The sequence below is a fragment of the Misgurnus anguillicaudatus genome, chromosome 16, assembly GCF_027580225.2.
Source record: "Misgurnus anguillicaudatus chromosome 16, ASM2758022v2, whole genome shotgun sequence".
In the NCBI taxonomy this organism is placed as follows: Eukaryota; Metazoa; Chordata; class Actinopteri; order Cypriniformes; family Cobitidae; genus Misgurnus; species Misgurnus anguillicaudatus.
In genome coordinates, this window is record NC_073352.2 from 34665836 (window position 1) to 34688415 (window position 22580).

Sequence of the window (22580 nt, forward strand, 5' to 3'; positions counted from 1 at the left end):
GGACAACAAGGCGTGTTCTTGAGAAATGGAACAGAAAGAAGAACAACTGCTTAAAGCTGAACCCTAATTCTGTTTCACTCTCGTTTCTGTAACCAACCATCAAGCTGTTTCCTTTTCGTGATTCATTTCGGTATTTTTGAAGAGGTGGTTCGTGAGAATAGAAACATGTCTTGTTTTGTAAATGCTTTTAAATTATTTCACAGTTATTGTACTCCAGTAAAGATCATCTAAGTCTAATAAATAATTAATATGTGGTTTATGTTGTTAGCAGTGCGCGTGTTGCATCATAGGCTGGGAGTTGCAAGGCTTGGCAGGATAGATAAGATAAGAGACTTCCCGCGTGCGCGAGTGTGTGCACACCAAAAAAAGTAGGATTGCAGCCATAATAATGCCTTTAGCAACTTGCAATGCCTGTTTCATTGCTAGAGATCAAGATCATTTAAACTCAAAATCTGATTTCAACCACGGCTGCACAACTCTTGAATGTACAGTAAAATAATATTTTTAAAAGTTTAATGTAAACCAACTTTTATGAATTTGAGAGTTGGGTTAAATATATATTTGCATAAACTTGGAAAATATCAGTATATAGAACAAATAACAGATATTCAAGAATCTAGTCATGTTTACGATAGAGAGCACCCATATGCAGATAAGTGACGTAGGCATAAATTAAATTTGAGCTTTCTGATGCCACTTTTCATTCAAACAGAGCCAAAAGTAAAGCTGAAAGTTTTTTTTCCCCTGCTTTAGCTTTGAAAAGCAAGAACGAAACAACGAGGAAGTGAAAATGAAATTGACTTTCGCATGTCAGCCCGCAGCCAATGAACGGACCAGCGTGTGCCACTATGGCGAAGGCTCAACTCATGAATATTAAATAAGTCCTGGTGACGCGTCCTAATTAGTATTAAGTAGCCTCTTCTTCACTGTTCCAGCGATTGGCTCATAAATGCAGACTTCCGCCCACCCGCTTACATTACACCCAATCAGTGCGCCAACGTCTCCTCACTATTAAATATTAAACAGCCACGCATTCGCAATAGTAGGATTCGTAAACACGCAGAGCGAGTGCACAGCACAGCCAAGCAGCACGCCCTCCAGATAGCGCAAACACACACACACACTCGCGCGCACACGCACAGTCCGAGTGGGGATTTCCACCCAAGCGTTTGTTTCCTTCACTTGTTTTGCTTTCGATCTGAGGAGCGAAATCAAATCCATTTGACTTTTCCTTTTGTTATCGAGAACTACAAATTGTCAACACTCCAAAGACTCCTCGCGTTTATTCCCGGAGTGAAATCTGCACGCGTAGCAGGTAATAAATCGCATTTCCGCATTTATTTACGCGGCGGCTCGTGTACTTTATATATAAGTGGATATTTAAGCTGTAGGCCACGCAGCAATGCAGGGGCGAATGTAAAATCGAAAGTCATGGTCTGTATGGATCCAATGGGAATCAAGGGACGTTTATTTTCACTTTTGAGTTGACTTGACAGCACTAAAACACACTTGTTTTGGGGGAGGCTGAACTCATCTGATTAGTTGTGATGATTGGGATACACTGGCCATCACAATGTAAATGCACAGTAGGTACTGGGTTACTGCTGAACTTCATGTGTTTCGTGTGTCGTGGTGTGAACAGTGGCATATGGTTATTGTTTTTGCTGTTAATGTGACATATAAGTTAGGCCTTTAGCAACATGTACTGTAGACGTGTCTCTTACATGATACCTTGAAAATTCAACTTTAGACTCCATAGTGTACTTAATGAATATTTGTGTTTTTTTTGTTTATGTATTTTTTGTTCTTATACTTTAATGTATAAACATGTTTCCCCCCGAGACACTCTTATTTTGTTTTAATATTACTGTAGTTACTGTACTAGTAAATGCCTTTCATGTGATACATTGAATATTTACCTTTTAAGTCCACAGTGAACTTAAATGAATGTTGAGTAATTTTTGTTTAAGTAATTTGGTTAGTTAGAATTGATTTAAAATACATTTTTGTAATGAAGAGTTTTTTTCAAAAAGTGGCCAGCAGGCATATGACAGACCTTCAATGTTGAAATAATGTCAGGTCTTGTTTTATTGTTGAAACAACGTTGATACAACAGTTAATGCTAAATGTTTTCAAACGGTTAACAACAAAATGCTTAAAAATCAACGTTGAAATAATGTCAGTTCTTGTTTTGTCGTTGAAACAACGTTGATACAACAGTTAATGCTAAATGTTTTCAAAAGGTTAACAAAATGCTTAAAAATCAACGTTGAAATATGGTTGAAATAATGTCAGTTCTTGTTTTAACATTGAAACAACGTTGATTCAACAGTTAATGCTAAATGTTTTCAAAAGGTTAACAAAATGCTTAAAAATCAACGTTGAAATATTGTTGAAATAATGTCAGTTCTTGTTTTAACGTTGAAACAACGTTGATTCAACAGTTAATGCTTAATGTTTTCAAAAGGTTAACAAAATGCTTAAAAATCAACGTTGAAATAATGTCAGTTCTTGTTTTGTCGTTGAAACAACGTTGATACAACAGTTAATGCTAAATGTTTTCAAAAGGTTAACAAAATGCTTAAAAATCAACGTTGAAATATGGTTGAAATAATGTCAGTTCTTGTTTTATCGTAGAAACAACGTTGATACAACAGTAAATGCTAAACGTTTTCAAAAGGTTAATAAAATGCTTAAAAATCAACATTGATGTTCGTTGTTTGTTCAGCGTTGATTCAATTTGCAAAATGAAAAGGTAATTCAAAGTTGATTCAGCCTTGTCCTTGACGTTGATTCAACGGTTGATCAACGTTGAAATGCCAGCTGTGACGGTTGTCAGTGTGTATGTGCTGTGCTTTACGCTTATGTTGTGATTGCCTTTGTTTACTCTCATTTCCTAATGGACCCTAAACATATTTGTCGGAGCTACAGACAAACAATGTTCAAATTTGGGTTATAATTGTGATAAACTATTAACCTTTTTATGAGCTGGAATTGGTTAATCTGTAACTAGTGAAACGGCAAGGACTCTTGATTTCTGTCATCATGTATGATAGATGTAAAAGGTTTAACCACATGTACTCGTTCTTACTTAGATAAACATTTCTCTGTCTCTCTCTCACGCAAACACAGACTTACTTCAAACATCATTTGCATATACTATCATGACATTCATTCTTCACAGCCTTTGGTGTCATCTTATTAATTTTTTAGGAAGTAATGTTCATTTAATTGTGATTCAGTTGGTCTTACCTAGTGGTTTGTTTGATAAAGTTAAAGCTGCTCAATGTGTTTCCTGCGTTTACAGGAACAACCTGTTATGAACGAAACGTAGCTGTCAAAGTTTGACCTAATACAGATGTCTCTCTCTCTCTCTCTCTCTCTCTCTCTCTCTCTCTCTCTCTCTCTCTCTCTCTCTCTCTCTCTCTCTATAGGCCACCATGCCAGTGGAGAGAATGCGTATGAGGCCATGGTTGGAAGAGCAGATAAACTCTTGTAAAATACCAGGACTTAAATGGGTCAACAAGGTGTGTACGCTGTCCCTTACAGGGGTGATTTCTGTCTGATTACTGTACATGTGGTTATGGTGGTTAAAAACTTGTCTTAGCCATTAAAACTAATAGCTGACCATCCTCATTGGGTTATTTAAGTGTGTACACTAATATAAGCATTTTGGGTGTGTCAGGTTGTCATTTGCATGCTCTTTGCCTGCAGGAGAAGAAAATATTCCAGATTCCGTGGATGCATGCCGCACGTCACGGCTGGGATGTGGAGAAAGATGCCCCTCTCTTTCGAAACTGGGCCATACATACAGGTGACGTACAGACGCACACAATTGCATACCTTCTCAATGATAAGGAATATTTAACAATAAAAAAAATATAATAAAATGAAAGTTTTTTTGAAAGAATTTGAGCCTTTATGTGTGAGTGGTTCCTGTTTATCCTATATTTGCTAATATGATGCTAGGTTATTGTAGATGGTTACTATGGAGTTGCTATGTGGTTGCTTGCTATGGTGTTTTGATTGGATGTTAGCATCATAGATAGTATAATAAAGGCTAGATGTCTTACGGCGGAGTCTCTAACGTCATCACCTGGCGGCCATCTTACCACAGGCAGCTCGCTCACTCGTAGCATTGAGTTTAATGGTTTTCAAACAGTTTGGTTTCTTATAAACGTTATTAACGTGGCTATAATTCTTGATGCTTTAACATGATTCATGAAAATAATTCATTAAGTATGCAGTGAAAATCGGTAGAAAATTAAGCAAGTAATGGTCATTTAAAAGTACATGTACCATTAAAAACAATGCTATGAGTTCGCAAGCTGCCTGTGGTAAGATTGCCGCCAAATGTGGACAATCCACTCAATTGGCCAGCAGTGCAAGACATCTAGCCTTTATTATACATATCTATGGTTTTTCTAGATGGTTGCTAGGGGTTCTGGGGTGTTGCTAGGTGGTCACGTACAGGCCCAAGTTGTTCGATATGGCACAGGTCTCTTTTTCAATCTAAGCCTGTGGGATTTTGCTTGATTTTCCACTTCCAGATTGAACTGTTTAACTGATTGTGGTTGGGAAAGGAATTGCATTACTAATCTGAGAAGTCATCATGACATACTGGATGTATGAGCAAAATTGCTTTAGCAAATACCACTTATAATAGGAATGCAATAGTAAAGGATGAATTAAATAGTAAATGTTTTCTTTCTTTTTTATTTCAGGAAAATATATGCCAGGTGACAAACCGGACCCCAAAACATGGAAGGCAAACTTCCGGTGTGCGATGAACTCTCTGCCGGATATTGAGGAGGTGAAAGACAAAAGCATTAAAAAGGGAACAAATGCCTTCAGGGTGTACAAGATGCTCTCCGCATCTGAGAGACATTCAAAAAGAGGTCGGTCAATAATGCGCATCAATGCAAACTCAGATTACATTACAGAAAAGAGCCTTTCTTTCATACTCGCATATCTTAACATTGTAATACGCAGTGTAGAGTATACATAATAAAAGACACTGTACGTGCCCCAATTTAAAATTTAAGGGTGGAATAAAGTATATACTAATTTTTTCTGCATTGTGAAATTATTTTTCCCTGTTTGCTTAAAAATTACTATTCTCATTGGCAAAACATAATGGCATGTTATTTAAATTGCAAATATTTTATACATCATGGCATGGGTGTCCAACATTGCTCCTCGAGGGCACCTGTCCTGCGACCCTAATCCAACACACCTGCCTCTTATTTTTAGGTAGCCCTGAACAACTTTATTAGTAGATTCAAATGTGTTTGAACTTAAATCTGCAGGACAGGTGCCATACAGAAACAACGTTGGAGACTTTTGTTGTGCTGATATGCTAATTTTTGTTTTTATATAAAGTAACAATGTTACATTGACAAGGATCTAAGAAGAATCCAATAAGAATTACAAAATAACTTGATTGTAAAAGCAAATCTGGATACATCTGGAATGCAGTAATAAAAATATTTGGCGAAAACATGCTTACTTGCCATTAAAACATTTTTAAAGTACAAAACGTTACAAAAATGTTCCTGTTTTTCATTCTTCTTATTTTAAATATAATTTTCTCTCATTTTTATGTGCGAAATATCATCTGTGCATGTCCTTGACAGTTTTATGATATGACTGTTTTTCTTATAGGGAAAAAGAGGTCGATAGAAAAAGAAGAAAAGATCAAGGTAATTTCTAACCCAACACACTTTTGCATATAATTTGCTTTGTGAAAAATGCACTGAAACAGATTATAAATAGATATATAGATTGGTTGAGTAAAACATCTGTATGTAACTGATGTGTATCTTTGTTACTGCAGACAGAGCGGACATGCCCTCCACCTTTGGGATGGGAAAACAGTAATGGCTCTTTACCTTGTAAAATCCCGGTCACAGTCAAGCAGGAGGCGGATTACTCCGGTACAGGTAGATCCTAAACTTCCTGCTCCACCCTTGCACACCTGTGCTCAGGTCATGTGAGTTTATTCTGCTGTAACCTGTTATTTACACGCAGGACAATTCACAAAAGCCCCCCCCCATTCACTTATTAAATTGTTTGTCTGATCATCCAGAATTAATCGTATGTCATTTGTTAGTGACACAATTCAGGTGTAGCTTAAATCTGCTGACTGGAAAGTGATGTAGTTTTCTATTTAATTATAATAATGTCGTTTTTCGTTTTAAATGCACAAAGGCATAACATTTAATATTAGCTAAAAATACAACACATTCATTTAAATAGCAAAACTATAAATAAATCATCAGCGTCTATAATGGGTCATACTGTCAGAAAGAGTCTCTTAAGATATTTAAGACGTTGTGAAAGGACTGAATTGTCTTCTTGTTTAAGAGATTATAAAAGGAGGCATGTAAATAGACAAGCAGTTTCTATGTATTCTTCAGTTGCTTGTTTCGAATACCCAAAATGCTTTAGGCTCCCCATACAATGGCCCATTTATATGTGTTTATTCTGCAGCTGCTCCTCCCATTCTAGTTTACATACATAACACACACACACACATCGATTCACAGCTGTTTAACTTGTAGTTCAAACCGTTTATCTGAAGTTGAACTGAGGTGAACAGGAACCTAACCTTGCATGTTTTTAATGTAAACACGTCTTGCAAACATGCAAAATGATTCTGGCACTGAACTTGACCTGTAGAATGAGTAAGAAAATTGTTTTTATTTTCACGCCAGCTGCTGCGCTCATGCGCATCCATTCGTTGTCTCAATAGCTTTGAATGCATTATTAAAAAGCCTTTGTACGCATGCCCATCCTTAAATGAACGTTTAGTTAAATGCATGGAAGGTTAAAGCAAGTAAGTTAATCCGTTGTGAAAAAGCATTTGTCAGAAAAAATGGTCAAAAACAGTCCCTAGCTGTTACTGGGGCAGTACCTTTGACGTAAAGGTCCTGTACCATTAAGATGCATGTAGGTATACATTTGGTACCGATATGAACCACTGAGGTATTTAACTGTTTAGATGCAACGCTGTGGTTTTTAAAAGGGTATAACCCCGGTGACAACTAAGGGACCTAAAAAAAAAGTTTCGTTTTTTTTTTTTGATGAATAATGAAAATGAATCCGATTCTTAAGGCTACTAAGTGATTTGGCTTTGTGACATGATGACAGTGAGCATTTTACTCTCTAAATGTATGTTTAGTAGTGCAATAAAAATCTTATTATGTATGAATTCATTTATTTTACTCGATGTGTAGTAATACTAACAACAGGCACTTGATTTGGCACAGAAAAAACCTGACAGTTAATCATATCCCAGCATGCTTTGTGAATGTTTCAAAGAGCATTCAGTGAAAATCTGACCTTTTGTACATGGTCAATGTCACAAACGTGTTTACTTTGGATTAGTGACTTACTCTTGATTTCACGCCAGTTAACATTTATCTTCAAAAAGTTTTACACACCAAATGTTTTTCAAGTACTAAAAGAGAAAAGCAGATTTGGTCACTGTGGTCTCAGAAATGGAGGGGAAGTTTTAGGATTTTGACTGCGATCAAACTCTGTCGTCTTTCGTTCTGTCGCGGACCTGTTTATCCGGCTTTACTTGACGTTGTTTGTTTTTTTATGTCCCTGTAACTCTCTTTAAGCTCAGTAACGCTCTTGTTTGGGGTAAAAGGTGAGCTTACTCTGTGTTTGTTTTCTCAGCATTGATATGGGCTTGTGATTCACCCGAGTTGAGAAAACTGAACAAAATGGCAACATGATTCATTTACAAACAGCTGGTTAATTTGTGTTTAACCTTGTTTCTGGTCTATTGTTTGTATATGGAGTCACAGGATAAGCAGGGTTTGAAGAGGGATTGTGTACAAGGTGGAAAATGACACAGAATCACGTTCACTTCCCACTTTGCCCTTCATTAGTTCACTCTCTCTGTTCCTCTTCCTCAGATACCGATGGGCGGAGTCCTACGGACGACCACCTGATCATTAATGATCTGCCTGACGTCTGCCAGACCATCGAGGTTGTGACAGAAAATGAGGAGCAGACCGTGACATCCAGTGACCTTTATCCTTTACAGATCTCTCCTGTCTCCTCGTATGGAGGTTAGTTAACACACCTGATCATATAGGCATCAGTTATTGGCTGTCGATACATTTCACAAAATCTATAAAGGAATGTCACGGACCAAAGAAGCAATAGTTGCATTAAAAATTGTACTTATTTTTAAGGCAATCATTTTTAGCATTTTGACATAATGTCACAACTAAGCACATTTCAACCAATATTGTCAGGCCATCTGTTTTTTTTTAGTAGTCAGTTTAGTTAATTGCTAGCTTTGAAAAATGAATAAAAAGTGAATATACATGATACAATGTTATTTTACACATACATGTATACACTGTGAAAAAAATATATGTTGGTTCAACTTAAAATAGTAAGTTTTCGGGTTGCCTTAAACTTTTTAGTTAATTAAAATTAAATGTATATATTGAGTGAACTAATATTTTTAGATTGAACTAAAGAATTTAAGGCAACCACATAAATGACTTGTTATTTTTTACATATACATACTAGCCACTCAGCATTTACATTGGCCACAATTTTGTTGTTAGTAAAATACATTTTATATGATTAAACTTGACTTTGGCATCCTAGAATGACTTTAATTAAGAGTAGATTTACTTGATTTAGCAAGATCAGATTTTAAACCCTTTCAAATGCAGACTGACCACCCAAATTAAGACTACATTTATTAGCTGGTATAGCAGATATATCAGTATAGATCATATCATATATTTAGCTGCATCAAAAACATAAATAGATTAACTTTTAAGTGGCGCTGGGGTGTAAAAGATTAACTAAAAAGATAAACACAAAAACACTTTAAATATTTATTAACAACAGCAGTAAATAGTGTCATGCAGTGTTTATGCAGATTGTATTTTATAAGCCTGATCATGGTTTCTATTAAAGGTGCAGTGTGTAAATTTTAGAAGGATCTAAAGACAGAAATGCAATATAATATACATAACTATATTATCAGTGGTGTATAAAGACCTTACATAATGAACTGGTATGTGTTTATTACCTTAGAATGAGCCATTTTTATCTACATACACTGCGGGGCCCTTACATGGAAGTCGCCATTTTGTGCCGCCATGTTTCTACAGTAGCCCTAAATGGACAAAATGCTGTACAGAGCGCGTTTTATCACTACTGTACAAAACATGTTTGTCCTTTGGTGGCTACTGTAGCTTCTTTATGCGTTTTGGTGAATGGTGGACTGAGCCGTTGGTTGCAATTCACAATCTCACTGCTAGATTCTGCTAAAATCTACACACTGCACCTTTAAAAGTGATTTAAGACTTTAACTCTGTTAAGATTTTTAATGACAAATGTCGAGAGGGCATTATTGTTGCACAAGGTATCCTACTGTACATTAATAATGTGTGTTGCTCGTCATGTCAAAATATGTGTTCGGCGTTTCGTGTTTGTTGCTCGTCATGCCAAAAAATGTGTTTCTTTGCGTCATGTGAATCATGTGCATCATGGGAAAATATGTGCCACACGCTTCGCAAGGGTTCGCAAGGGTTTATAATAAAAGAAACATTCACAAAATACTTAAAAGACACTAATTTAACATTAAACTCCGATTACACATGAGATTATACGAGTATCTGGCAAATGTGAGCGTCTCTTTTATCATAAACCCCTTTGAAGCCTCAGGCTCGTATTTTGATGCATGTTGTGACGAGTCACCGGCCCTCTTTGTTTGTGTGTGTGCATGTATATAAAAAATGTTCACTGGCCCTAATAAAAAATGTCAGTCTCACATTTAAAAATAATAATTCAAAAATCAAATATTATTGTATACATATACAACAGACATGTTCCAATGAAAAATGGCTCCCAAATTTTCTGCTTTACTTGTAAACTAAGAGCAAATTGTGCAAAATATTGCATCGTTTCTTTCGTCGTGTTTTACCCAAGTAGCTTCCAAGATAAATAATATACACTGATGAAAATATATTTTAGTGACTGAGGGTCAAGCACTGTGACATTCCTTTTTACTTGCCCAAAACGTCTCTCACGCTTTCCCCGGGCCACTGTGCAGTCGTTTATGTTGAGCTCTGATATATATATATAATCACTGCTGACACTATACAGTTGTGGGTTTATAGATCTTGTTTGGTTTTTAGAGGAACTTGATAAAGTTTGTAGATCTGATATTGTACATGCAACAAACTGATATGGACACAACCTGATTTTAGTGCATATTGGCCCAGATTTGTTTTTGTCTGCAGAAAACTTTTTTTTTTCCAATGAAATGCTAAATTCCCTTTCATGTGAGATCCTGAATGCTTGACACTTCTGATCACCTGAGATCTGTGTAGGTTATGATGGTGTTCAATGTCCATCGGAGATGAGCTCTAACCAGTTGTACTGATCTCATAACTCGGCTCTGGTTAAAGTTAATGTGTAACATAATTCAATCTCTTTTACATGCATGAATTTGTGTTCATAACTTAAAAGTGTGTCTTCATAATTTTACAGAAGCCTCTGCTTGTCCATAACTTGCAACCGCGAGTTCTACTGTATAGGGTTGCTATGATGTTGCTAAGTGGTTGCTAGGAAATTACTTTCTGGACCATAATTGTAACAAAATAAATCATAAGTATATTTTACAATTTATAAAGAAAATGTCAATGCATTGTATTTAGTGGTTGCTAGGGTGTGGTGGTTGCTAGGTAATTGCAGGTCAAAAAACTGGGATACCCTCAAGTCTATGGGATGTTTAAATCTCAACCAGCACAACTCTTCTTGCTAAATCACATAATGCAAGCTCTCATTCATGTCTGTAACAGGGAGGTTTGAGTAATAGCAAACTAACTTGCCCACGCAAACACAACTTGTTGTTGTCGTTTATGGCACAGGTCCACAGAGAGACTCTGATCCTGATATTATTATGAGTGATAATGAACAAGATTCAAGATAACATCCCAGCTAAAGCATTTCCGCTTACACGTGTTGTTGTGTCTCTAGTATCCTGTCTTTGGGAACTAGTTACAAGCAAGAAATAAAAAACTCCTATAAAATTGGATAAATACTAAATGATATCTTTCTTTCTCTCTGCTGTTTGACTGCGTAGAAATGATCACTTTGACCTTGTAAATGTCTTTTGAAATCAGGAAGTAGCTTTACATTTCCTATGGGATCTTAAGACAGGAACCATTATTACAGGATTGTAAGCCAGGAACACTTTTTATGGGATCTTTAGTCAGGATCGTACACTTTATTGGATCGTATCCAAACTGATAGGTGGCCACATACCGAATGTTAGTCTGTTTCTACATGGACGGGAATGTTGACTCATGTCCTGTTGTTCCGTCTATTCCAATCAACAACAATCCTTTTTCTTTTTTTTTACCGAGAAGTCCCTGAGGCTGTGAGCGTATGGTTTACGGCACGAAATGTGTTGCTCAAGTGTCAAATTATGGTAACACAAACACAATGGCAGACTTGCTTGCTTCTGGAAGTTATCATTTATATTGTCCAGGATCTCCGCAGCTGTCAGTATGAGTTTTCTCATGTGAAATAGGAAACAGAAGCTGTAATCCTGAGGATAGCCCAGTTAGACATTCATTTAATCAGTTAAAGGGACTAGTTATCCCAAAATCATTTAAATGATGTTGTACTAGTTTTATCCGTATAGTGAAAGTCAATTGAATGAAAATTTTACTGGACATGAAAGTGAGTAAATGATTACAAATCACACGCTATTGATGACGGGTTAAGAGTCACTTAATGTGTGTTATAGTTTTTCACAATAAGAATATCAGTAAACCCTTCAGAACTATGGAGACACAAATTTAACTTTGTGTATTATGTTGTGACAAAAATTAAACAAAAACTATATGTATACAGAGTTTCCCGCAGAAAATGTGTTAGTTAAGGTGGTAGGGTTGGGTGAGTGGGCGTGGCAGAGGGCGTGGCAATCAAAGGGGCAGGGCGTATGCATCATGATGAAAATTAAAATATTTTAATTTAAAAAAACTCAAATAAAACTTAATTTTGAAGAAACTATGACAGAAAATGAACACATACTAGATTATTAATGAATTAAATGTTTTTAACAGATACCTCTAATGGGAATAGCTGCGCGATGAAGTGAAACTAAAGGGTTAATAAACACAAACTAAAGCAGATGTTGTGGAACGTCAGGCGAAGATGATAGATGGCGCAAAAATTGTAAAAACTAATTATTTCCCACTATTAATTACATTATCTGAAAGTAGCTACTGTAGCATGTAAATAATGCACATAAATAACGTGAGCAAGAGCGCTCAACAATTATATCAAATCAACAGGCACGTGAAACCTAGCTAGCAGGTTGCTCATACAACAAAATCACCAGCTAACTTACTTTAAAGCAAGAACTATAGACTTATACAATAACAGGCTTAAATAAACCCAAAACAAAAGTCCACTTACAGTTCTCACAGACACGTATTTTATCAACTGGCTAGTTATCCTCTAGACAGTGACGGTCTGGACCATGTCTGTCTCATTTCGGCCATGTGGCGCGGGGCCCCGCTCGCAGTGTGAAGCGTGTCTGCGCTATTCTCCGAGATGCACTTGACGGCCTTTTGTGCAGCGAAATTATTATTTTTTGTGACGACCTAGTTAAGGCGGTAGGGTTTCCAAGCTTAGGCTGGCCGCCTGAACCGCCCATGATATATGGCATATATTTATGGTATGGCTGCAACAACTAATCGTCTCCGACGATTAATCGTCTGCAACAACTAATCATCTGTGACGTCACATGCTATCGAACAACCATCAGACAGCGCGGACACACGTCTGCCAGCTTGTTTTCAAGCAAGGCACCACTAATGAGACCGCAGCGTTGCCAGATCCTCTGCTTTTCGGTGGAGTTAAGAATTGGGCTTCTTTTAAACCGTTTCTGCAGGTTAATGTCTTTGCATGGGTTAAAGATTGAAGGATTTGGTTCATTAGTTGTTGTTATTTGGGCTGTGAGTAGTCAGTGTGATGCTTTTGGAATGGCCATTAGGCTGGTTTTGTTACGCGGATCTGGGCAACCCTGACAGGACAATGAGTTAGAGAAATTGAATTAAGCAAATATTTAGGTTTTATCGATTAATCGGAAAATAATCGCCCGATTAATCGATAACAAAATATTAATATCAATATATTGCCTAAAATGTTTTCTTATCAAGCAGCTTTTTTGGTTTCACCCTAAGATGAGTTTTTAAATAGTATTGAAAGAGTTCACATCTAGTTTGGTGCCTTATTGACTGCTCTTTCTACATTTTTAGTTCAAGTCATGCGTTTCAAAAACTTTTTTTTTCATACTGTATATGTGACCATGCTTGTGAAAACACAGCTAAAGTCTTTTTTTTTGTGATTTACAGTTTTTTTACATGTAAAGAACATTTTGTTAAAATATAACTTTGATATCTATAATATTGACTAAGACGATCATAGATTAAAATTAAACTTTGATACTCCTGATTTTATAATACGATCATGAGACTTTAGCCTTGATTTCACTGACACGGTCACATTTCTTCTTCATATAACTAATTAAAACATTCAGATCAAAAGGTTGTTGAGATCATAAAAACTTTTGCCTGGTAGTATAATTTTGGTTTTAATAGTCCAGCAGTTGAACACTTCTTTTATCTGATCTTTAATTCAGTTCATCCACCCTAACGCTGTAACCTGTCGGACAGGAAATCCCTGATGAATCACTTTACTTTCTCTCTTTCTCTTCCAGCAGAGAGCGATACAGACAGCGTTCACAGCTATGAAGACTCTAAAGAGGTATGTGTACAACTCACACAAAAATATTTTCGGAGAAAAAATAGAAGCCGCCTTTGTGGTTGGGCAGGTTTGAACAGATATGAAGCCATTGTTGTCTCTTACAGATTTCAGTTACTGAGTGATTAAAGGTTAAATTCACAAGAACTCTAAATTAGATATATAAAGACAAAAATGTAAGGATCTTTAATATTTTGTTCTGTTATACTTCTGTAGCTCAATTGGTAGAGTAAATGTTAGCAACACAAAGGTCATGAGTTTGATTCCCACATTATAACTTGCTTGTAAGTCACTTTGAATAAAAGCAAATGCAAAAACTACATAATGAGGACTTGCATAACAATAATGAGAAGGATTTGTTGTGCTGCGTTGCTGTTATAATAATAAGAATTTCAAAATGTGCTTGGTTGGAAAATATTGCATTGCAAAAAAGTTGTCAAAGTAAAAATGACTTGGAAAATCTCATTTTAATGGGTGCATCGAAGACATAATCCATTTGTTTGTGAGCTTTAAGGTCTGAGAGGAACTGGACTGTGTCTGTTATCATTCAGTCATTAAAGCTGAGCGTGGGGATAAAGTTTAGACGTTCTGCCACTCCAGGGGCTAAATTTATCAAAGCTGTCAGCGTTTAGGAATATTTGCACAAGCTGTAATACAACCACAGGCTGAAACGTGTTGACTAGTTGAAGAAATGTACACACTCACAACCGGTGCTTTTGAGAGGCAGGGCTTTTTTATTGTGACTTCACACGGTTCAGCTGTGTTGCAGTAAAATATTCATACAGGTGGCCAGGTGTGTAGATATTAAGCAAGTTTTTATACAAGGCCAAATATATGTCAACCTGTTGTATATTACCCCTAGGGGTGGGTGATAAATCGCCTGCGATTCTCATACACATCTCATCAGTAAAGCCGGTTTGGTGATTAGTAGTAAATCGCCATCACCTGCTTTGAAATGGAGCGGCATTTACTACACAAAGCCTTATTTTACAGAGAAGCTTGGCAAAATCATGTTCATAACCATATGGACAAATTGCCTCAAATAATGTATGCAATTTTGCCGAGCTTCTAGGTGAAATGTGGCTATGTGTAGTAAATTTCACTCCATCTAAAGTTGACAAAAAGTTTTACATTACGTTTTTGAGATTACTAATATTTTTAAGTTGAATGAACTCAAAATTTTTTAAGTGCAACCACGTAACTTACTATAAATTGAACCAAAAAAATTTTTTTTTAAATACGAGTTGACAAATTTTTTTAAATCACTTTTTTGGGTTAACTAATATTTTCAAGTTTAATTAAGTCAAAAATTTAAGGCACCAACGTAACTTACTTTTTTCAGTTGAACCAACAAGGTTTCTTTACTTAAAAATACGAGTGGACAACATTTTTTACATACTAATATTTTAAGTTGAATTAACTTCAAATTGTAAGGCACCCACGTAACTTACTTTTTTAAGTTGAACCAACAATTTTTTTTTTTTACTTAAAAATAAGAGTTGACAAAAAATGTACATAACTTTTTTGGGTTAACTAATATTTTTAAGTTGAATTAACTCAAAACTTTAAGGCAACCATGTAACTTCCTTTTTTTAGAGTGTAGAAAGGAAGTAAGTATTTGGGATATTAATTTCCTATTGCATGGCTGGATTTTATCTGAATGTTTAGTGGGGCAATGAATGCATTTTGTATTCCTGCTGATGTATTTCCTGTTAAAACAGGAAGTTGGATGTATCAAAGGGTTTTCCCATTTTCAAATAATTAAAAAATATATTTTACTCACTTCTCTCTAATGCTAGTCATAGATGGTAAGATCATAATTTAAATACAAAATCACACCCATTGGTAATCTGTTATCAATATATTTGTTTCAGTAGGTAATTCATATGAAATAAATATCAGTTTGGTTTATATGATGTCTATAAAAGCCAAGTCCACCTATGTTTCATGTTTGTAAGATTGTGGATTTTCCCAGTTCTCATTTGCAAGCGTCTGTTTACACATGTGTGTTTCTGGGGAAATCGTAACTCGCAGACTTTGTCAACCCACCGCTTTCAGTTCCTGTAGCTCAAGTCTCTGATGCAAAACATGACGGGGAAATAAAGCGAAAGAGCGCGCAGTGACGTCTTCGATTCCGGAAAGTGCAGCGTGTGTGAACTGTTAAGACCCAATCTTTGATTCACCTGTTGAATTACTGACGGGCGCTGATTAAAATGCCAATAAAATGGCGGGGAATTTTGCCGCACATAATCTGCAAAAAGTAAACATGCATTGCAGGGTAGGATGTTAACACAGTACCAAAGCTGTGTGTGTATTATTGCTCTTTTAACTCAAGAGAGCTTAAATTGCTTAGTCTTGGTAGCATTAAATTAAAATAAGTTTTAAAAAGTGTTTAAATTAAAGTCTCATCTCTTATTTAAGATATCTCTCACAAATACATTTATGCATTTAGCAAATGCTCTTCTACAAAGGAGCATTTTAGTGTATGTGTTTTGACCTTTATACAGCATGACCTTTGCATTTCTACTTCTATATTCTACCAAGTAAGCTACAGGACACACATCTAAAATTCAACTTGTGTTTTTCCCACAATTTAACTAAACTGGTAATTTGGTTTTAGACATTCCTGCTATAAATCTATAGCTTGTGCTCTTATAACATCAGGAAGTCACAAACCCTGCAGTTTAGTGATAGTCTGACTGCTGCCGTAATTCTGTCAGCATAAACAATAGAAGCTGTAAATAGTGGTGGATTTATAATGCAGTTTGACGTGTGAGTTTAAACACAGCGATGAGGTGAGTATTTGAATAGTTACTAAAAGAAAAGCGCATGCAGTTTAGAGAGGAAATGCAACTAAGTGTTACAAACTTGTGTGCGACTGGGCCTCTGCTCGTCTGTGTGTGTGTGTGTGTGTGAGAGAGAGAGTTTTTATGCGGTTACAAGTGTGTTTGCGTAATGATGTTGGTGATAGACAAAGAGTTTTGTTCCTTCAGTGTAATCATAATTAAAACAAAAAAGTGTGCGCTTCTGGCCTTAGATTGTCATTTATTATAATTGCAACTAATTGTCAATCAGTGTTGTCAATAAAAGCTTTTTTTAGTGCATGTCGAGGACAGATCCAGAGATATTTAGCAAGCAGGATATACACTGTAAAAAAATTCCGTAAAAATTGCAGCTGGGTTGCCGGTAATTTACCGTAGATTTACATTTATGTTATTCAGTGGCGGATGCAGAACGTGACATATGGGTGGGCATGGATTAAGTCCGGGTGGGCCTGAATCTATGGGTGTCACTTTTGAATAAGAAACTATAACAAGTCTATAAAATTCGTCAAAACTTCAGAACACGAATTTAAACAGCATACACACACACCCGAACTGCACGTCACATTTTTGACATTATTGATACTTTAAATTGTAATGCAACGTGACATTTATTAAGCCTTTTTGGTAAAAAAAATATTGTGCTCTCATAGCCTACAAAAAAGAACCTGCACACAGTGACAGGAAATATAAATGAACCCAAAAAAACTTATACTTTTTTAAATAACCTATTAAAGTGTTTAAATAAATACGGCTACTAAATGCTTAAAATGAAGCTTCTAACATCATATTCTCTTCATGCAAATCACTAAAAATATATTTTCGTTCTCACATATTTAAGTTAACTTACTAAATAAAGAAAGAAAAAGGGAATTGCTAGAATAATGTTAGACTCTGGGGTTAAACGAAATGACAAATAAAGAAACATTTAATATTTTTATTGGGGATTGAAGAAAAAATTTAATATGTTGTAACTTTCTATATATTGCGGTATTTGACCTTTTTCCCACGGTGCAGTATCGGTTGCTTTGCTTGCAGGTAGTAAAATCAATTTGAACTATATTAAGATATACTGAATATTGGAAATGTTTGGATTCAAAACGAGATCATTTGTGTTTTATTGTGCTACTTAGCTGTATTTTTTAGTTATCAAGCTTAAAATCAAAACAAACCAACTGCAATTTGATTGATATTAATTGGAATGCAAAATCAAAAAACAAGATGTTTGAAAAATGTAAAAAACAGACTTATCTAATTTTGGGACCAAACTCTTCATTTGTAGATACAACCAAACATGCATGTTTATTTCACCCAAAAAATGTGGGGGTATTTTCAACCCCGCGATGGGTCAGCAACCAGGTTAAATGAACCTACACTTTAAAAAGGGATGTGTTAAAAACAACACAATCGGTTAATGCTAAACACAAACAATGCGTTTAGCAATAACCATTGTTTTAATGTTATATCAACATTGAACAAACAACTGACTGATTATTTCAACCAAATTTCTACTTTGAAGTCAATCATGTGCCAGCTGGGTTTAGTATGATCTGCCTTAGGCATGAGGTTATGAATGGCGCTTCATTATTGTTTTTTGTAATAATCATACATTTTCCCAAGATACGAATTCAAGTGAATTTGCCACCGGACAAAAAGTTACAAATTCCTGTAAAATCAGGCTGTAATATAATGTGTTGTGTTAAATAGCATAACATAAAAAATGTGGTAAAAATGAACGCATCCTTAAAAAATAAAAAATATTTATATTTGACCCATTTTGGGTTGAAACAACCAACATGGCTAAATTACAACCCAACAGGTTGGTTTGTCACTTTTTAAACCAACACTGGGTTAAAAATGATCTTTGCTGTCTGCATTGACCTAAAACTTTCACTTTTATATAACTTAGAGATGGCAAAAAAAAACATTAAGTTTTTCAAACATTGCAATGTGCATTTTGCGTTATTCCAATATATTGGGCGGTTGTTTCTGTGTTTTAATATCACCTACCTCCACTTGTGTCTACATCCCTGGTTGATTTGGTGGCCTGTTGGTTAATAATTTTGTCTAGAAACTAAAAAGATGGTAGGTTTAAACCTTAACATGGTGCTCTACATTAAAGCACATGCGTTGTATGTTGCTTTGTATTTTAAAGGAGAAATATCATGAAAATCAGTCTTTTTCCATGTTTAAGTGCTATAATTGGGTCTCCTTTGCTTCTATCAATTTATAAAATTTAAAAAAGATCAACCCAGTAACTTAGTTTTGGTAAACCATTCTTTGCAAGCATGTGAAAAAATAGCTCATTGATATTTGGCTCCCCTTGTGATGTCAGAAAGGGATCTTATTATAATAATACACTGAAAAAAATGATTCATTCAATTTACTACATTTGTTTAAGGTAAATTTAAAAAAATTTAAGCTAAATTTAAACAAAAGTTTTTTTTTCTTTGTTTAAATGTAGCTTACATAAATTGATTGCGACCACTTACCTTAAAAAATTTAGTAAATTGGATGAATCATTTTTTTCAGTGTACCGCCCCTTAATCTGCACTATCCAACCACAGCACTGCCATTAATGCAGAGATAAACTAATTTGCATATAAAAGGACACACCCAAAAATGGTACAAATGATAAAACTTCACATACGTACTCTGGGGACACCAAAGATTTATTTGACATCTTAAAAAAGTCGTATGAAATGTCCCCTTTAAATGTCATAATTATCAGATCACTCTCTTTATTTATTCGCCGATCTAACGTGTTTGCTTTGCTCTGTCCTGCAGCAAGTTCAGGCGTATCTGTTTGCCAATGACGACAAGAAACCTCTGATGATGAGTCTACCTGGCATGTCCTCTTTCATCTCCCCTGACAAGCCCAACTTCAAGATAACCACTGTTCAAGAGCAAGTGCCTTCCTCCCTACACACCCCCTTTCCTACTGGACCTCACTGGAACATCTTGAACTCCTCCTTCCCCTCGTCCCACACGCCCGGACCGTCCGCCGTCCAGCCGCCCGTTCACGAGAAACGCGCCAGTGTAATCATGAAAACCTCAGACGTGTCCAAATCCTCGGTCAAGAGCTGCTGATGATGTCTGGATGATAGCTGGACCCGACCGAGGTGCGGACACGCGCAGAACACTATTGTAGCCTTTGATATAGGACCTAAAAGAGCTCACAGGACAACATTGCCTTAAAGGACATTCTCTGGACCGTCCGAGCTCGTCAGTAAGTGACGCGTGAGCTTAAATTCAGGGAGATTTGAAGCGCAGAGTGATGTGAAACCGTAAGTTGCTGTAGTGATGGGTGTCTAGAACGAAAGCCATTGTGAATGTGTATATACAGGTAGAGGGGTCGTGACCTAATTGCCTTTAGCCACCTGAGCACCTTATGGAAAAGCATTGGCTGTGATAATCAATGACTATAGTAGTTTGTGATGGAGGGGAAATAGCTTTAGGAGCTTTTATGTAGCTCCAGCAAATCCAGAAAAAATGATGCACATAGATGGCACTTAATGGCATAATCTTAACTTATCCTCATACGTTTATCACGAGCCAATATATTTTTATACTTTAGGGATCTTTATACAATTATACAAATGCCATTTTACGTAATTGGCCTTATCATGTATGAAATTTCGTGTAAATTTGTGGTTTTTATGAAAAAACAAAGCACTTCTTTTTATGTTTTTATGTTTTTTTTTTTTAAGTAGGGTAGAAGATTTTATGCGTCTCTTTCTACTGTATATGTGAACACAATGATATATGTATATGTTTTGTGTGTATATGTCTAAATGTTGGGTATGTGAGCCCTAGATAATGTGTGTATATACGTAAAAATATATGATCTTTACGTATATACACACAAGGGCTTTTAATTCTGTGGATCACAGAAAGTTTCATGAGAGATTTCCTCAAGATTGTGGTGTGATAAAATCATGTTATCATAAAAATAAATGGAAACTCTGCTGAAGTAAGATTACTGTGTGCACGCCTGAAGATTTACACTTTTTTTCTGAACATTTATGGCTGTTTTTAGCCTGTTCAGAGGCATTTATACTCTCTGTTTCTTATGGATTCGTCTGGGCATTTAAAGGTGCAGTGTGTAGATTTTAGCAGCACCTAGTGGTGAGCTTGCGAATTGCACGCCTCCCTTTCGAAGCACATAGAGAAGCTACGGTAGCCATCAAAGGACAAACACGTCATCGTCTAAGACAGGGGTTTTCAAACTGGGGGGCGGGGCCCCCAGGGGGGGCACGAGATGGTGCCAGGGGGGCCCCAGTTTTATGACATTCTATAAAATACATTAATTTATCATGAATTCTGTGTAATCAAACATAAAAAAGTAAGGCTACTAACCAAAAGCACTACTTTTTTGTATAATTTAATATGTGTTTTAGTAAAATGTTGAGTTTAGAACAGTTTTTTGTCAGAAATTTTCTTTGGGGGGGCGGCGAAGGAATGCACCATACACAAGGGGGGCCGCATGCTGAAAAAGTTTGGGAACCACTGGTCTAAGACAACGTTGATTTTCAAGAAAAAAAATGATAGTTTTTTTGTCTTGTTTTCAGTAAAAATATCTAAAAATTCTTAAATTAAGATGCTTTTTCTTGATGAGCAAAACAACCCAAGAAAATAAGTCTAGGTTTTAGACCAAAAATATCAAATTTAAGTGATTTTGTGCATAAAACAAGCAAAGAAAATCTGCCAGTAGGGTAAGCAAATTTTTCTTGAATTTAGTGTTTAAGAAAAATGTTCCAAGATTTTTTGCTTATTGTTTTTTTGAATTTTTAAAAATTTTTACTGAAAAAAAGACAAAAATACTAAATGTTTTTTTTCTTGAAAATCATTTTTTTGCAGTGTAGTCCATAAAGGGACCTGCGGCATATGTAGATAAAAACAGCTTATCTTAAGGTAATAAAAACAATACAGTTCATTATGTAAGGTCTTTATACATTACTGCAAACATCTATATTATATTGCGTTGCTGTAAAAAATCCTTCTTAAAGTTACACACTGCACCTTTAAATCAGCTCTGATTCAAACTACCACCAACTCATGCCGCCAAGTTAATTTCCAAACAAATTATCCAACTAATCTGTCACATAAATAACATGTTGGCAGTACAGATTCATTCTCAATGATGTGAACGTCAATGCCAACGTCCAGGTAGATGTTAACAACACTAAGATTGGTGATTATGATCTTTGTAATCAGATAGAGGTACCATATTGCATAAGCATTGGCTGACATCTGCTTTAGTGAGTTCATTCTTGATTTGTGTACCTGCTTCTTAACTCTCATGCATGTTTATCTGAACTCATGCATCACTGTTGAAATCATCAGCTGCAAACACTTTAACTAAAGTTAATCTGTCTACAGCTTGTGGTACAATCGGACATTACTCTGTACTGGACACCTAAACACTGAGTACACACCCATACTTTATGATAGTGTTTGACATATTTAAATCTTTATACTTTGTTTACATTTCTCCAAGCCAAATAATTCACGAAAGACCCTTATTATTGAAAACACAAACTGTAATGTAATTTTGTGTGGTGTTTGTAATGTAGTGTGTGTGTCCTGGAAAATCACACGGTGTTGAGACCAAATGTAATTTTTGACTTTGTGAGGACATTTTTGCTCTCCATGAGAAAAAACAGCTTAGAAATAAAACTAAATTATATTTATTTCAAAAAGAAAATGCAGAAGTTTTCTTTCAGGGTTGGATTTATGGGTTGGGTTTAGGGCAAGGACACAGAATATGGAAAATCCCCTTACAACATGGCAATGTGTGTGTGTGTGTCTGCTTGTTTGTCTGTCTCTCTCTATGTGTGTCTGTGCGTCTTTGTCTCTCTCTCTCTTTCTCTCTCTCTCTCTCTCTCTCTCTGTTTGTGTGTGTCTGTGTGTCTCTGTCCGTCTGTGTATGTG

At 35.9% G+C, this 22580-nt stretch overlaps 1 protein-coding gene across 5 annotated transcripts; it reads left to right on the top strand.

Annotated features, from left to right (window-relative positions):
- The first annotated feature begins 1093 nt into the window (after positions 1 to 1093).
- Positions 1094 to 22282, top strand: irf2b (interferon regulatory factor 2b). 5 transcript variants are annotated; one of them, XM_055178687.2, is made up of 9 exons: positions 1094 to 1315; positions 3435 to 3527; positions 3715 to 3814; positions 4725 to 4898; positions 5665 to 5702; positions 5837 to 5942; positions 7929 to 8084; positions 13781 to 13827; positions 19434 to 22282. In XM_055178687.2, exons 2-9 carry the CDS (start codon positions 3441 to 3443, stop codon positions 19734 to 19736), a joined length of 1011 nt encoding a protein of 336 aa, XP_055034662.1. In that variant the 5' UTR covers positions 1094 to 1315; positions 3435 to 3440; the 3' UTR covers positions 19737 to 22282. The 5 variants fall into 5 exon arrangements, with proteins under 5 accessions (XP_055034662.1, XP_055034661.1, XP_055034660.1 ...); XM_055178686.2 differs by lacking the exon at positions 1094 to 1315 and adding an exon at positions 1381 to 1586 and having other exon boundaries at positions 13784 to 13827; XM_055178685.2 differs by lacking the exon at positions 1094 to 1315 and adding an exon at positions 1385 to 1586.
- Positions 22283 to 22580: the final 298 nt, after the last annotated feature.

Bases quoted from the DNA above. Each gene is read 5' to 3' on its own strand.
- irf2b (XM_055178685.2), top strand. From the start codon at position 1,548: ATGATTGGGATACACTGGCCATCACAATGTAAATGCACA. The intron at 5,703-5,836 runs GTAATTTCTAAC...TTGTTACTGCAG, and splicing joins AAAAAGAAGAAAAGATCAAG to ACAGAGCGGACATGCCCTCC. The intron at 13,828-19,433 runs GTATGTGTACAA...TCTGTCCTGCAG, and splicing joins GCTATGAAGACTCTAAAGAG to CAAGTTCAGGCGTATCTGTT.